Here is a 15,662-nt window from a genome sequence, read left to right as displayed (position 1 = left end):
TGCCCTGGGCGCCAAATTGCAGGGGGTACCGGGCAGCAGGCATTTCGATAAGGGCCATGGGAGCCTATGGCTCCTGTCACCTCCATTCTGCCTCGTAGGCTTCAGGCCACCAGGCTTCAAGCCTATGAGGCAGTAAAGCGGCGTAGGAGATCGCGATTACCTCACTGTGACCTCCTGCGCCTGGTCTCGCGAGATGATGTGATGACACGGCGCAGGAGATCACAGTGATGTGTTCGTGACCGCCTGCGCCGGGACGCGTGAACTCAGGCCAGAAGCAGTGATGGAGTGAGGAAGAGAGGTGAGTATTATATATATTTTTTTATGTAAGTACCCTAAGGCAGGCAGCAATCGGGCACTATGGAGGAGAGGGGACATTATCAACACCACAAAAGAGGAAGCATACCAAGGAGGCATCAGGAGGAGGAGGACGATAGTAAAATGAGGAATCTAATTTTTTTTTCTGTGAAACTCTGCAGAGATGAGACACGGCTGAAAGAAGGTGTCATGTCAGTCTTATCTCCGAATGAAGACGCTGAGGAAAGAATCTGTGGTGTTATGTAGGACTGCAGGTGACATCTACTGCATTATCAGCAAAAAAGGGGCGTGGCCACAGGTTGGGGGGGGGTGGGGCGTAATACTTGACTTGCCCCGGGTGCTGGCAATCCACACTACGCCACTGGATGTCCGACACCCTGGATTTCCACCTATAAGCTGTTTCAGAGTAGCTCTAGCACTGGAAGTTAGCATATGCACTACTCAGCTCCATGCATTGTGCAGGGAACACTTTAATAGGAGCAGCGCTGTTGTTACCAGCTCCACCTACTACAAAATGGACATAGATGTGTAGTTCTGGCACATATTCCATCATTAGAGCTACTCAGCTGATTGGCAGGGGAACAGGGTGTTAGACCCCCATTGATCAGATATTGGTGACCTATCCTGAAGATAGGCCATCAATATTAAAGTCCTGGATATCCCTTCAACCTGTTCCGGCCACTCGGCCGGAGGTGATCTGAACCTGGTGCCTGCTGAAATCAATCAGCAGGCACCCAGGGTCAATTCCCAGGGGGGTCCTGTGACCCCCCCCCCGTATCAGCGATCGCTGAAAACCGCAGGTCAATTCAGACCTGCGGTTTGCAGCGCTTTCGGGAGGTTTCTGATCCACGTGGTCTATGACCGCGGGGATCAGAAACTTCAAAATGGCTTTATTTTATGTTTAACCCCCCCTGCAGCCCTCTGTGTTATGTGACGGCGGGCGCAGCCGGGGGGGGGGTACGTGGCGGTGCAGCAGTGCTGGTGGGAGGGCCGCGATCATCAGGGCGGTGCTGGGGGAGGGGCGGGCAGGCACGCGATCATCCGCCCGCCCCCTCTCTCAGGATGGCCGAGCGGTTTGCAGAGTGTCAGCACATTGCTGACACTCTGCTTGAAACGCCTGACATCTGTGCTGGCACAGATGTCAGGCGTTTAACCCCTTCCATGCCGCGGTCCGTAGGGACCGCTGTATGGAAGAGGTTAACAGGGAGGGAGCTCCCTCCCTATCCCATCGGTGGCTGCTGTGCCTTTACAGGCTCCGATGCTCTGCTGTGGCAGTGAGTGATGGTTACCATGGCAATCGGACGCCTTCACAGGGCGTCCGGCTGTCCATGGTGCTGATCAGAAGCTGTCTATGGTGCTGATTAGACTTCTGCTAAAGGCAGAAGTCTAATCAGACTTTGTAAAGTGAAAATACAGTACAGTACACTATATAGTGTACTGTACTGTATTATACAGACATCAGACCCACTGGATCTTCAAGAACCAAGTGGGTCTGGGTAAAAAAAAAAAAAAAAAAAAAGGAAAAAAAAGTAAGAATAAAAAAACACATTTATCACTGATTAAAAATGAAAAAAATAAAATTCCCTACACATGTTTGATATCATTGCGTCCGTAACGACCTGATCTATAAAACGGTCATGTTGCTTTCCCCTCACGGTGAACACCATAAGAATAAATAAATAAAAAGTAGGATGAAATTGAAATTTTGCCCATCTTACTTCCCAAAAAAGGTAATAAAAGTCATCAAAAAAGTCGTATGTACGCCAAAATAGTACCAATCAAACCGTCGCCTCATCCCGCAACAAATGAGCCCCTACATGAGACAATGGCCCAAAAAATAAATAAATATAGCTCTCAGACTATGGAGACACTAAAACATGATTTTTTTTTTGTTTCAAAAATATTATTGTGTAAAACTTACATAAATAAAAAAAAAGGATACATATTAGGTATCGCTGTGTCCGTAATAACTTACTCTATAAAAATATCACATGACCTAACCCCTCAGGTAAATACCGTAAAAAAATAAAAATAAAAACGGTGTAAAAAAAACAATTTTTTGTCACCTTACAAAAAGAGTAATAGCAAGCGATCAAAAAGTCATACGCACCCCAAAATAGTTCCAATCACACCGTCATCTCATCCCGCAAAAATCATACCCTACCCAAGATAATCGCCCAAAAACTGAAAAGACTATGGTTCTCAGACTATGGAAACACTAAAACATTATTTTTTTTGTTTCAAAAATGAAATCATTGTGTAAAACTTACATAAATAAAAAAAAGTATAGATATTAGGTATTGCTGCGTCCGTGGCAACCTGCTCTATAAAAATACCACATGATCTAACCTGTCAGATGAATGTAGTAAATAAAAACTAAAGAAAACTGTGCCAAAACAGCTATTTTTTGTTAACTTGTAATATAGAGCAACCAAAAATCACATGTACCCTAAACTAGTAAAAACAAAACTGCCACCCTATCATATAGTTTCTAAAATGGGGTTACTTTTTTGGATTTTCTACTCTAGGGGTGCATCAGGGGGGCTTCAAATGGTACATGGTGTCAAAAAAACCAGTCCAGCAAAATCTGCCTTCCAAAAACCGTATGCCATTCCTTTCCTTCTGCACCTTGCCGTGTGCCCGTACAGCGGTTTACGACCACATATGGGGTGTTTCTGTAAACTACAGAATCAGAGCCATAAATATTGAGTTTTGTTTGTCTATTAATCCTTGCTTTGTAACTGGAAAAAAATTATTAAAATTGAAAATCTGCCAAAAAAGTGAAATTTTGAAATTGTATCTCTATTTTACATTCATTCTTGTGGAACATCTAAAGGGTTAGCAAAGTTTGTAAAACCAATTTTGAATACCTTGAGGGGTGTAGTTTCTAAAATGGGGTCACTTTTTGGAGTTTCTACTCTAGGGGTGCATCAGGGGGGCTTCAAATGGGACATGGTATCAAAAAAACAGTCCAGCAAAATCTGCCTTCCAAAAACCGTATGGCATTCCTTTCCTTCTGCGCCTTGCCGTGTGCCCGTACATCGGTTTACGACCACATATGGGGTGTTTCTGTAAACTACAGAATCAGAGCCATAAATATTGAGTTTTTTTGGCTGTTAACCCTTGCTTTGTGTAACGGCATACAAGGAAATGCTCCAAACTCCCGAACGGAACCTCACGAATAGCTGCTAGCAGACGAATAGGAAACGCACCCAAGCGGTTTACACTCCTAGCAATCAGTCTCTAACAGCATACTGTGAATCCCCCCAAGAACGAGACGAGGCTCCGTGTTGAGGGTCAAGCAGTGGTCAGCCATAGCTGTGTGTTTATTGTTCTCATATAAGATTGTTACACACTAGTACCACCCACAGGGTTTTGTAAAAACAACCAATAAACACGTACAATACAGTAAAACACTCCCACACAAAATCATCCCCTCTGCCTGTGATACAATTACCTTACACAATGGTTTGATGTAATTATCACAGGCAGGAGAATACACAATGTCTTCTGTCCTGGAGACAACTGAGGAGTAATTCAATTATCTCTCAGGACAAAGGGAAATCGCCAATACGCACATGGAGACAATAGGACAGACATCACTACTCAAATATACAATGTCCCACCCATTACAGTACACATAGACATTTAACATATCCCAAAATGGCATGAATTAGACCAGGGGTTCAAAAGTTTGTAAAAGTCCTTTGTGAACAAAGGAAGCATGGCTTTTCTGCCCAGAACCAGTTTTTACAGAGTTAGGCTGTGTGAGATAATTGGCTTAACTGGGTGTGGTAAGCCCACTAGGTACAGAAAATACCTCTATTCACAACAGCAAAACTACACAAAAATACATAAATCACACGGCCGCTGGGGAATGGAGACTGGGCTCCCAATTCCCTGCAATTCACACTGCCAATAGGGAGAGGGGGTAACAAGCTCCTCTCCCATACATACTTCCAGCCTCTGGGGAGGGAGAGCGACTGTCTCCGCTCCCAATACAGTGTCCTGTTGCTGGGGAAAAGAGACTGGGCTCTCTATTCCCTGTAGGACACTCTGCCGCTGGGGGACAGGACCGACTGTCTCTGCCCCCTGTAACTCAGCCTGCCACTGGGGAATGGAGACTGGGCTCCCAATTCCCTGCAGGAGCAGTGGAGAGACCTCGGTCCCATCTCCACCGGCCACCTGGGGTTCTTCCCAGTAAACATCCACAATATCCTCCCAGCTGAAGGGCTCTGGACCCGGGTCTGACTTTTTGCTGTCCTGCTGAGCCTTCCCAATGGAGTGGAAGAGATCTCGGTAGTCCTGCTCCAGTTCCCACTCCAGGGTTGCTTGGTGAGCCAGGTCTTTCTCTACCTTATGGGGTCCTCCCAATCCTGCCTAGCCTCCCTCTCATAGAAAATGTCCGGAAGTCTGGACTGTGCAGGGCTCTCGAAATCAGGCTCTGCAAAGGACTCCCATAACAAGCCAGGACCATCAAACTCCTCTCCCTCTGGCTTGTCAGGCTCAGCTGTCCAGGGTATATACTGTGCCATATACCACCAGAGTGCCTGGTAGGCATCCTCCAGCCATAGCTCCTGCCATACCCGGTGCTCTAGTTCCTTCACCCATTCCTCCAGGGGCTGCTCTCCCAGGAAGGGCATCCGCAGGGCCACTTGCTTCTGCAATCGCTGCTCTTCACTGGGAAGACTCTCGCCTCGCTGGTATTGTACATTATCCAGGGCCTGGTACCAGATGCCTTTCCTTAATGCATCCCGGCCATCCAGGTCTTCCTCATCGTATGCCACTGCTGGTTCCATCCTGCTGCTGTCAGGGACGCTGTACTGGGACATACGTTGCCCTCAAATTGTAATTCCAGGGAATGATGTTTCCTGTAGCTGTCCCTCTGGCTGTGGGAATGATCCCGCCGCTTGCCACCAATTGTAACGGCATACAAGGGAATGCTCCAAACTCCCGAATGGAACCTCACGAATAGCTGCTAGCAGACAAACAGGAAACGCACCCAAGCGGTTTACACTCCTAGCAATCAGTCTCTAACAGCATACAGTGAATCCCCCCAAGAACGAGATGAGGCTCCGTGTTGAGGGTCAAGCAGTGGTCAGCCATAGCTGTGTGTTTATTGTTCTCATAACATTGTTACACACTAGTACCACCCACAGGGTTTTGTAAAAACAACCAATAAACACGTACAATACAGTTAAACACTCCCACACAAAATCCTCCCCTCTGCCTGTGATACAATTACCTTACACAATGGGTTGATGTAATTATCACAGGCAGGAGAATACACAATGTCTTCTGTCCTGGAGACAACCGAGGAGTAATTCAATTATCTCTCAGGACAAAGGGAAATCGCCAATACACACGTGGAGACAATAGGACAGACATCACTACTCAAATATACAATGTCCCACCCATTACAGTACACATAGACATTTAACATATCCCAAAATGGCACGAATTAGACCAGGGGTTTAAAAGTTAGTAAAAGTCCTTTGTGAACAAAGGAAGCATGGCTTTTCTGCCCAGACCCAGTTTTTACAGAGTTAGGCTGTGTGAGATAATTGGCTTAACTGGGTGTGGTAAGCCAACTAGGTACAGAAAATACCTCTATTCACAACAGCAAAACTACACAAAAATACATAACTCCTATCAAACTGAACAGAACCCCCACATTCAACTTATCCCCAGATGGCTTGGATCTGAGCGCTCAATATATCCGAACAGCGCTCAGATGCCACAAACACAGTCAAATCGCCATGGGGTTTAAGTTTAGCATGGGCTGATGAGCGGGCCCATAATCCTGGGGCAAGAGGCTGGCAAACAGGCCCCTCCAAAACCCAGTGGCTAGGTTAGTTTCGCCACACTTTGTAACTGGAAAAAAAATATTAAAATGGAAAATCTGCCAAAAAAGTGAAATTTTGAAATTGTATCTCTATTTTCCATAAAATCTTGTGCAACACCTAAAGGGTTAACAAAGTTTGTAAAATCAGTTTTGAATACCTTGAGGGGTGTAGTTTCTTAGATGGGGTCACTTTTATGAAGTTTCTACTCTAGGGGTGCATCAGGGGGGCTTCAAATGGGACATGGTGTCAAAAAACCAGTCCAGCAAAATCTGGCTTCCAAAAACCATACGGCGCACCTTTCCCTCTACGCCCTACTGTGTGCCCGTACAGCAGTTTATGGCCACATATGGGGTGTTTCTGCAAACTAAAGAATCTGGGCAATAAATATAGCATTTTGTTTGGCTGTTAACCCTTGCTTTGTTACTGGAAAAAATTGATTAAATTTGAAAATTTGCCAAAAAATCTAAATTCTGAAATTTTATCACCATTTGCCATTAACTCTTGTGGAACACCTAAAGGGTTAACGACATTTGTAAAATCAGTTTTGAATACCTTGAGGGGTGTCGTTTCTTAGATGGGGTCACTTTTATGAAGTTTCTACTCTAGGGGTGCATCAGGGGGGCTTCAAATGGGACATGGTGTCAAAAAAACAGTCCAGCAAAATCTGGCTTCCAAAAACCATACGGCACACCTTTCCCTCTACGCCCTACTGTGTGCCCGTACAGCAGTTTATGGCCACATATGGGGTGTTTCTGCAAACTACAGAATCGGGGCAATAAATATAGCATTTTGTTTGGCTGTTAACCCTTGCTTTGTTACTGGAAAAAATGGATTCAAATTGAAAATTTGCCAAAATATCTAAATTCTGAAATTTTATCACCATTTGCCATTAACTCTTGTGGAACACCTAAAGGGTTAGCGACGTAGGTAAAATCAGTTTTGAATACCTTGAGGGGTGTAGTTTCTAGAATGGGGTCATTTTTGGGTGGTTTCTATTATGTGAGCCTCACAAAGTGACTTCAGACCTGAACTGGTCCTTAAAAAGTGGGTTTTTGAAAATTTCTGAAAAATTTCAAGATTTGCTTCTAAACTTCTAAGCCTTGTAACATCCCCCAAAAATAAAATATAATTCCCAAATTGATCCAAACATGAATTAGACATATGGGGAATGTACAGTAATAACTATTTTTGTAGGTATTCCTATGTATTGGAAATTTGCAATTTTTTACAAATTTTTGGTAAATTTAGTATTTTTTAATAAATAAAAATGATTTTTTTTAAACTTCATTTTACCAGTGTCATAAAGTACCATATGTGATGAAAAAAAAATCTCAGAATGGCCTGGATAAGTCAAAGTGTTTTAAAGTTATCACCACTTAAAGTGACACTGGTCAGATTTGCAAAAAATGGCCTGGTCCTTAAGGTGAAATAGGGCTGTGTCCTTAAGGGGTTAAGGTGAAATAAGGCTGTTAAATGTTTTGTTAGAGCAGTTTTTAAGAAAGAAGCCCAGATTATATTGCAAGGTTGCACAATTTTCATTGTATAATTAACTGTTTGTGAAAAACAAAAAAACAGAAATCAGTAGCCTGTATGGAGCCCACTTACCTGTTGTAAATAGTTCACTCCTTTGCACATGATGTCTCCAAAGATCCAGCTGGGGAGCGGATAAAGTGTTGCAGTAAAAGGGACACAACATACCAGGAAAGTTATATCTGTCGTGGCAAGATTTGCTGTTAAGAGAAAGGATAAACTTACAATAATGATTACTACAACTCCAAATCTTAGGGTATGATCCAACAGTGCGGTTGGGCGTATGCAGCCAAGCCACGGCCGCCTGTGGCTGCCAGTGGCTGCATCATTTTTTTGCAAAATTGTGTGGCCATTGGTTACTTCAGGTGGGCTCTGCTTGGCTGCATGTGCCCAGCTGCACCGTGAGGTTGTAGCCTTTAACTTTTTTTTTTTATATATATATGCAATAAATATTATGGTTTTAAAAGAGATTGAATGGTCTGCATAATGTTCCCTGCATTTTGGTTTAACATGATATAAAGTACCGACGTAAATGAAGATTTCCTGGCACAGCTGATGCATACCAGAAAAAGTGAGCTGGATTTTTTTAAAGACCACTTTCTTGTACTGAATTGATCTAACCAATATATGGAGAGTGACACCTGTTGGATGTAACTTGTCCATACGGTTATTGAAGAAATACACCATGCAAAAACCTGTATTACAAATGATACCACTATACAAAACACACATACAGATGAAACTTGAAAAATTTGAATATTGTGCAAAGTTCATTTATTTCAGTAATGCAACCTAAAAGGTAAAACTAACATAAGAGATAGACTCATTTCATTCAAAGCGAGATATTTCAAGCCTTTATTTGTTATAATTTGGATGATTATGGCTTACAGTTTATGAAACCCCAAAGTCACAATCTCAGGTCCCCTTTGCTCAGGGGATATGGATTAATTAGCTGACTAGAGTGTGACACTTTGAGCCTAGAATATTGAACCTTTTCACAATATTCAAATTTTAAGTTGCATTAATGGAACTTCTTTTAATTTGCATTACTGAAATAAATTAACTTTTGCACGATATTCAAATTTTTCGAGTTTCACCTGTATTACGGTTACACCATGACTAAGACCAGTATAACCACCATCCAATGACCATGGAGTGGTAATACTAGACAATTTTCAGATCATATAAGTTATTACAAAACAATGAAATCCAGTGTTTTACAGTTCATATATCTTGCTGGAGTTGTTCACTTTTCCAGTATTTGCCATTTGACCAAAAACTTCTCTCTGCAGAGATTACAAAACAGACAACTTTGGCTTCATGCAAACGACAGTTGTTTTTTGCGTCCGTAAATTGTGCGTCTGCTAAAAAAAACAGATGCGGCATCCGTTTTTTGGGAGGATCCGTTTTTTTTCCACAGATCCCTTGTAATAAATGCCTATCCTTGTCCGCAAATGTAAAAAAAGTAGGACATGCACTATTTTTTTTTGCTGAAGGGAAACGCGGACAATGGACGCGGAACACAAACGGATGAACTATCCGCATTTTTTTGCTGACTCTTTGAAATGAATGGGTCCCCATCCTAGCCGCAAAAAAAAACGGAACGGAGGCCGAGAAAAACAACGGTCGTGTGCATGAGGCCTTTGTCTGTTAGTCTTTCCAGCATCTGCCCTACCTTTCACCAAACTATACAAACTTCTCATCCTGCTGCTACCCCCATTTTTTTCTGATTTCTGGCACCCTCATACAGATGTTTGAAGAGAGGGCCACGGCCTCTTCCTAGGCTGTGATGTCATGTTTATGGATCACATGGCCTAGGTGCAGCTCAGTCCCATTCATATGAATGGGACTGAGCTTCAATACCAAGCACAGCCTCTATACAATGAACAGCTGATAGGAGGAGGTGCCAGGAGTCAGAACCCTTCCGATCTGATATTGATGACCTATCCTGAAGATAGTTCATCAATAGAGATGTCCCGAACTATTCGCCGGCGAGCAGTTCCCGGCGAACATAGCTTGTTCGCGTTCGCCGCGGCGGGCGAACATATGCGATGTTCGGTTCGCCCCTATACATCATCATTGAGCAAACTTTGACCCTGTACATCACAGTCAGCAGACACATTCCAGCCAATCAGCATACCCTCCCTCCCAGACCCTCCCACCTCCTATCAAAAAGCAAGGACAGCATCCATCTTAGATTCATTCGGAAGCTGCAGTGTCACAAATTTGACTAAGTTGTAATCGCAATGCGATTAATACAGGTTATATTAATTGCATTGCGAATTCAACTTAGAGCTGGGTTCCTAATGGTTGTATTGCTAGAATATAACGAAGATTGAGAATATAGTGCTATATTCGTTATATTCGTCAATTCTAGCAATACAACCATTAGGAACTCAGATCTAAGTTGTAATCGCAATGCGATTAATACAGGTTATATTAATCGCATTGCGAATTCAACTTAGAGCTGGGTTCCTAATGGTTGTATTGCTAGAATATAACGAAGATTGAGAATATAGTGCTATATTCGTTATATTCGTCAATTCTAGCAATACAACCATTAGGAACTCAGATCTAAGTTGTAATCGCAATGCGATTAATACAGGTTATATTAATCGCATTGCGAATTCAACTTAGAGCTGGGTTCCTAATGGTTGTATTGCTAGAATATAACGAAGATTGAGAATATAGTGCTATATTCATTATATTCGTCAATTCTAGCAATACAACCATTAGGAACTCAGATCTAAGTTGTAATCGCAATGCGATTAATACAGGTTATATTAATCGCATTGCGAATTCAACTTAGAGCTGGGTTCCTAATGGTTGTATTGCTAGAATATAACGAAGATTGAGAATATAGTGCTATATTCGTTATATTCATCAATTCTAGCAATACAACCATTAGGAACTTAGCTCTAAGTTGAATTCGCAATGCGATTAATACAGGTTATATTAATTGCATTGCGAATTCAACTTAGAGCTGGGTTCCTAATGGTTGTATTGCTAGAATATAACGAAGATTGAGAATATAGTGCTATATTCGTTATATTCGTCAATTCTAGCAATACAACCATTAGGAACTCAGATCTAAGTTGTAATCGCAATGCGATTAATACAGGTTATATTAATCGCATTGCGAATTCAACTTAGAGCTGGGTTCCTAATGGTTGTATTGCTAGAATATAACGAAGATTGAGAATATAGTGCTATATTCATTATATTCGTCAATTCTAGCAATACAACCATTAGGAACTCAGATCTAAGTTGTAATCGCAATGCGATTAATACAGGTTATATTAATCGCATTGCGAATTCAACTTAGAGCTGGGTTCCTAATGGTTGTATTGCTAGAATATAACGAAGATTGAGAATATAGTGCTATATTCGTTATATTCATCAATTCTAGCAATACAACCATTAGGAACTTAGCTCTAAGTTGAATTCGCAATGCGATTAATGCAGGTTATATTAATCGCATTGCAAATTCAACTTACCACACTCTGCGTCAACTACGTAATTTTTCATTGGAGTTTTGCCATGGATCCCCCTCCGGCATGCCACAGTCCAGGTGTTAGTCCCCTTGAAACAACTTTTCCATCACTATTGTGGCCAGAAAGAGTCCCTGTGGGTTTTAAAATTCGCCTGTCTATTGAAGTCTATGGCAGTTTGCCCGATTTGCCCGTTCGCAAACATTCGCGGAAGTTCGCATTCGCCGTTCGCGAACGAAAAATTTTATGTTCGCGACATCTCTAGTCATCAATATAAAATATCTGAACTAAAACTTTAATAATAACCCTCTGTGCCCCAACATAATTAAAATACCAATCTTTGTGCTGCCTAGTATATACCATTGCCCTATCATAGGTAATAGTACCCCTCACATGCAACTGTGCCCCTCATATGTTACTGTGCCTTCTCTTTATTTATTGTATAGTGCCCCCGCAACTTTTATAGTGCCTTTTTTGTTTATAGTGCCCCTTACCTTTTATAATGTCCCCTCTTCTTTTATAGTGCCCTCTCTTCTTTTTTAGTGCCTCCTCCCCTTTTATAGTGACCCCTATCATTTATGGTGTCCCCCCTCACCTTTTATAGTGCAGCCTTACATAAAATAATAGCTCTTCATTCACGTTACCCTGATCCCCCCCACGTTACCCTGCTCTTCAAGCCTCTGGAGTCAGCCATCAACCTGTGCTAAAACGGTGGCCAGTGGCCTACAGAATGGCAGTCCAGGGAGTCCAGTTAAAGCATTTTAACAGAAGGTGGGGATAAAGGTTGGCAACTGTGGCGAAACCAACCTCGCCACTGGGTTTTGGAGAGGCCTGTTTACCAACCTCTTGCCTCAGGATTATGGCCCATACTAACTTTAAAGGAGAAGACAGACACAGCTTAAATCTGTCTTTGGAATGGTATTTTGTTATGTGAGGGTACCCAGATAGCTAATTTTATTGTATTCGTGTATTCTGAGTGCCATTCGCCTAATGATATGCACTCAGACTTGAGCTATCTGGGGCTATGTTAAATGTCTGTGTTTGCTGTGGGGGTGTGACATTGGGTGTTTGGGTGGTGATTTCTCTCCTGTTGTCTCCACATGTGTATTGGCGATTTCCCTTTGTCCTGAGAAATAATTGAATTGCTCCTCGGGTGTCTCCAGGGCAGAGAGGAGGAAACCATGATGCATTGTGGGGATGTGTTGTGTCTGTGTATCCTGAGTGCTACGTATCTGTCCTGTGTCACAGTCTTCCTTCTAGTCCCCTAGGGGCGTGTCCACCAGATGGGGACCTGCATAAATACGGGCAGGTAGCCCTCAATAAAGTGTTCCTGTTTTATACCTTCATGAAGTCTTGGCTCATGTTTGGGGGATGGAATAACTACACTCTTGGGGATTGCTATATCACAATACTCCCCTGAGTATAAGCTCTTGTAAGAGCTTGCTCCTGATTCCTGTCTCTGGATTTAGGAGAGGTTCACCCACTGGAGCCTGGAGCCTTGTCGTAGGTCCAGGGTGGGTAGGAGACGTCGAGACCTCCACCAAGCTTTGGCGGTTCGTGGGGTCTGCAGTGCTGACGGTGTCAAGTGGAGTGCTTGGAATCCTCTGGAAGCACTAGGAGCATCTATCGACGGAGGTACCCGGTCGGGGTGCTAGGCGTTCCATTACATTGGTGGCAAGCAGTGGGATGGCGTCCTAGTGCGAGGAGAAGCAGCTCAGAGACACTGGTAACGTGTGGAGTTACAAATTGAGGGCAACGCTAGCACTCGTGCAGCGCCCCTGGGAGCAGAGGTATCCAGCGACTTGGAGTAGACAAGTATGGAAGGCTCTGAAGATGACTGGCTGGCCGAGGTGAGGCAGCGAGTGGCCCAGTATGGAGATAATGTGTCCATAGATATATACCAGGCCATCTGGAACCAGGTCACAGCCAAGCGACACGCAAGGAAGGAACGAGAATTCCGACTGGCGAAAGAAAGAGAAATTGCCCAGCGGAAGGAGTGTTACAGCAGCCTAGCAGAGGCTGCATCCGAGGAGGTTAGCAGTCTCCCCTGAGGCGGCCAGAGGAACCCAAAGTAGGGGTCCTCATAGACTGGTCCTGTGAGGAACCACAACAGGCAGGTGGAGACGGGACCGAGGTCTCTCCACCGGGATGCTGGGCAGCTGGCCCAGACCCTCAACAGCAGCCGGAGTTGCCAGGTGTGGACGCAGGTGGTCCTTACTCGCAAATGTTGAGGGACCTCACAGACTGGTCCTGGGAGGACCCACAGATGGCAGGTGGAGATGGGACCAAGGTCTCTCTACCAGTCCTACAGGGATGCTGGATGGTTGGTCCAGATCCCCAGCCATCTCCGCAGGGATACCAGGAGGAGGAGGTAAGCGAGCCTTCCCCTTCCCAGCTACTTCCCAAATGAGTTCTGGGGGCAGGGGATGAGCCTGCGATACCCACTGATCTCTCTCCCCAACCACAGGGGGACAGAACCCCTAACTCCGATGGTGCAGATGGGACCGCGGTCTCTGCACCAGGCCTACCGGGATGCTGGATGGCCGGTTCAGATCCCCCACCAACCCTGCAGGAATGCCAGGAGGAGGAGGTAAGCAATTCCTCCTCTCCACAGCCGATCTGCAACAAGGTCCTGGGGATAGGATTCCCTGACCACATCCCAGCGGAAGAGCTGGCATCTGGGCAGAGCGCAGTCGGCCTCTGGCCTCCCTTATCCTCTTATCCAGAGCCTGACTCCCCACAGGCTACCCCAGCAGAAGAGCTGGCATCTGGGCAGAGCGCAGTCAGCCTCTGCCCTCCCCTATCCTCTTCTCCACAACCGATCTGCAACAAGGTCCTGGGGATAGGGTTCTCTGACCACATCCCAGCGGAAGAGCTGGCATCTGGGCAGAGCACAGTCGGCCTCTGCCCTCCTCTATCCTCTTCTCCAGAGGCTGACTTTCCACAGGCTACCCCAGCGGAAGCGCTGGCATCTAAGCAGAGCGCAGTCGGCCTCTGCCCTCCCCTATCCTCTTCTCCAGAGCCAGACTTTCCACAGGCTACCCCAGCGGAAGAGCTGGCATCTGGGCAGAGCGCAGTCGGCCTCTGCCCACCAAGTACCTACAGCTCCAAGCTAGAGAGCAACAAGGAAGCAAGGAGTAGCAGATGCCCCCTCAACAGCTGGGGACATACAGAACAGTATTGGGTTGTGGGTGGACTGCCAGACTAACTCAGATACCGACCGACATGAGGTCAGGTATCTGGTTAGTCTTCCCTGGGAGGGGGAGATGTGTTGCGAAACCAACCTCACCACTGGGTTTTGGAGAGGCCTGTTTACCAGCCTCTTGCCTCAGGATTATGGCCCATACTAACTTTAAAGGAGAAGACAGACACAGCTTAAATCTGTCTTTGGAATGGTATTTTGTTATGTGAGGGTACCCAGATAGCTAATTTTATTGTATTCGTGTATTCTGAGTGCCATTCACCTAATGATATGCACTCAGACTTGAGCTATCTGGGGCTATGTTAAATGTCTATGTTTGCTGTGGGGGTGTGACATTGGGTGTTTGGGTGGTGATTTCTGTCCTGCTGTCTCCACATGTGTATTGGCGATTTCCCTTTGTCCTGAGAGATAATTGAATTGCTCCTCGGGTGTCTCCAGGGCAGAGAGGAGGAAACCATGATGCATTGTGGGGATGTGTTGTGTCTGTGTATCCTGAGTGCTACGTATCTGTCCTGTGTCACAGTCTTCCTTCTGGTCCCCTAGGGGCGTGTCCACCAGATGGGGACCTGCATAAATACGGGCGGGTAGCCCTCAATAAAGTGTTCCTGTTTTATACCTTCATGAAGTCTTGGCTCATGTTTGGGGGATGGAATAACTACACTCTTGGGGATTGCTATATCACAATACTCCCCTGAGTATAAGCTCTTGTAAGAGCTTACTCCTGATTCCTGTCTCTGGATTTAGGAGGTACCCGGTCGGGGTGCTTGGGGTTCCGTTACAGCAACCCTCAGGGGCGGACTGGGAACTTAAAGTGGCTCTAAAAAAAAGAAAAAAAAGTGGCCCCATGTTGTAGAGGAGCAGCAAAAGTAGGTGGGGTCAGCAATACCACAGTGCAATATACCATCCCAGCAAAACTATGTATCGCAGAGCTGCACAATACACTGTCCCAAAAGCTGTCCCTCTGCCCGAAATTCTGTGGTGACCATCAATAGATGCCATTTTCTGTCCTCTTCTCCAGTTGTCTCTGATTAAGATATGGAGCAGGGGGCTTACGAGGTGAGATGCGAGTCACAGCAGTTGAATTCAGTAGGGTATGTGTGGTCGCTGGCCAGGTACATTTGCAGTGAAGCCTAGCGCCAAGGCGGCAACAGGCTTGGGTCCTTTTAAGAAATGTTTGTGATGCCAGTTGCAATGAAGCAACAACGGGAGAGAGTCCCTTTAAAAAATGGTGCTGGTGGTGGTACCCAGGTGTAGGAATGGCCGAGTGGTATAGGGTGG

At 44.9% G+C, this 15,662-nt stretch overlaps 1 protein-coding gene across 1 annotated transcript in view; it reads right to left on the bottom strand.

The window, feature by feature from the left end:
* Window positions 1-15,662, bottom strand: part of LOC120990858 (G-protein coupled receptor 54-like) — a 229,475-nt gene that overhangs the window by 139,705 nt on the left and 74,108 nt on the right. The window contains exon 2 of the mRNA XM_040419742.1: window positions 7,767-7,891. Within this exon, the coding sequence (XP_040275676.1) occupies window positions 7,767-7,891 (125 nt within the window). The remainder of the gene's footprint in view (window positions 1-7,766; window positions 7,892-15,662) is intronic.

The sequence above is a fragment of the Bufo bufo genome, chromosome 2 (genome assembly GCF_905171765.1).
Source record: "Bufo bufo chromosome 2, aBufBuf1.1, whole genome shotgun sequence".
Taxonomy (NCBI): Eukaryota; Metazoa; Chordata; class Amphibia; order Anura; family Bufonidae; genus Bufo; species Bufo bufo.
This window is presented reverse-complemented; position numbering and strand designations above follow the sequence as displayed.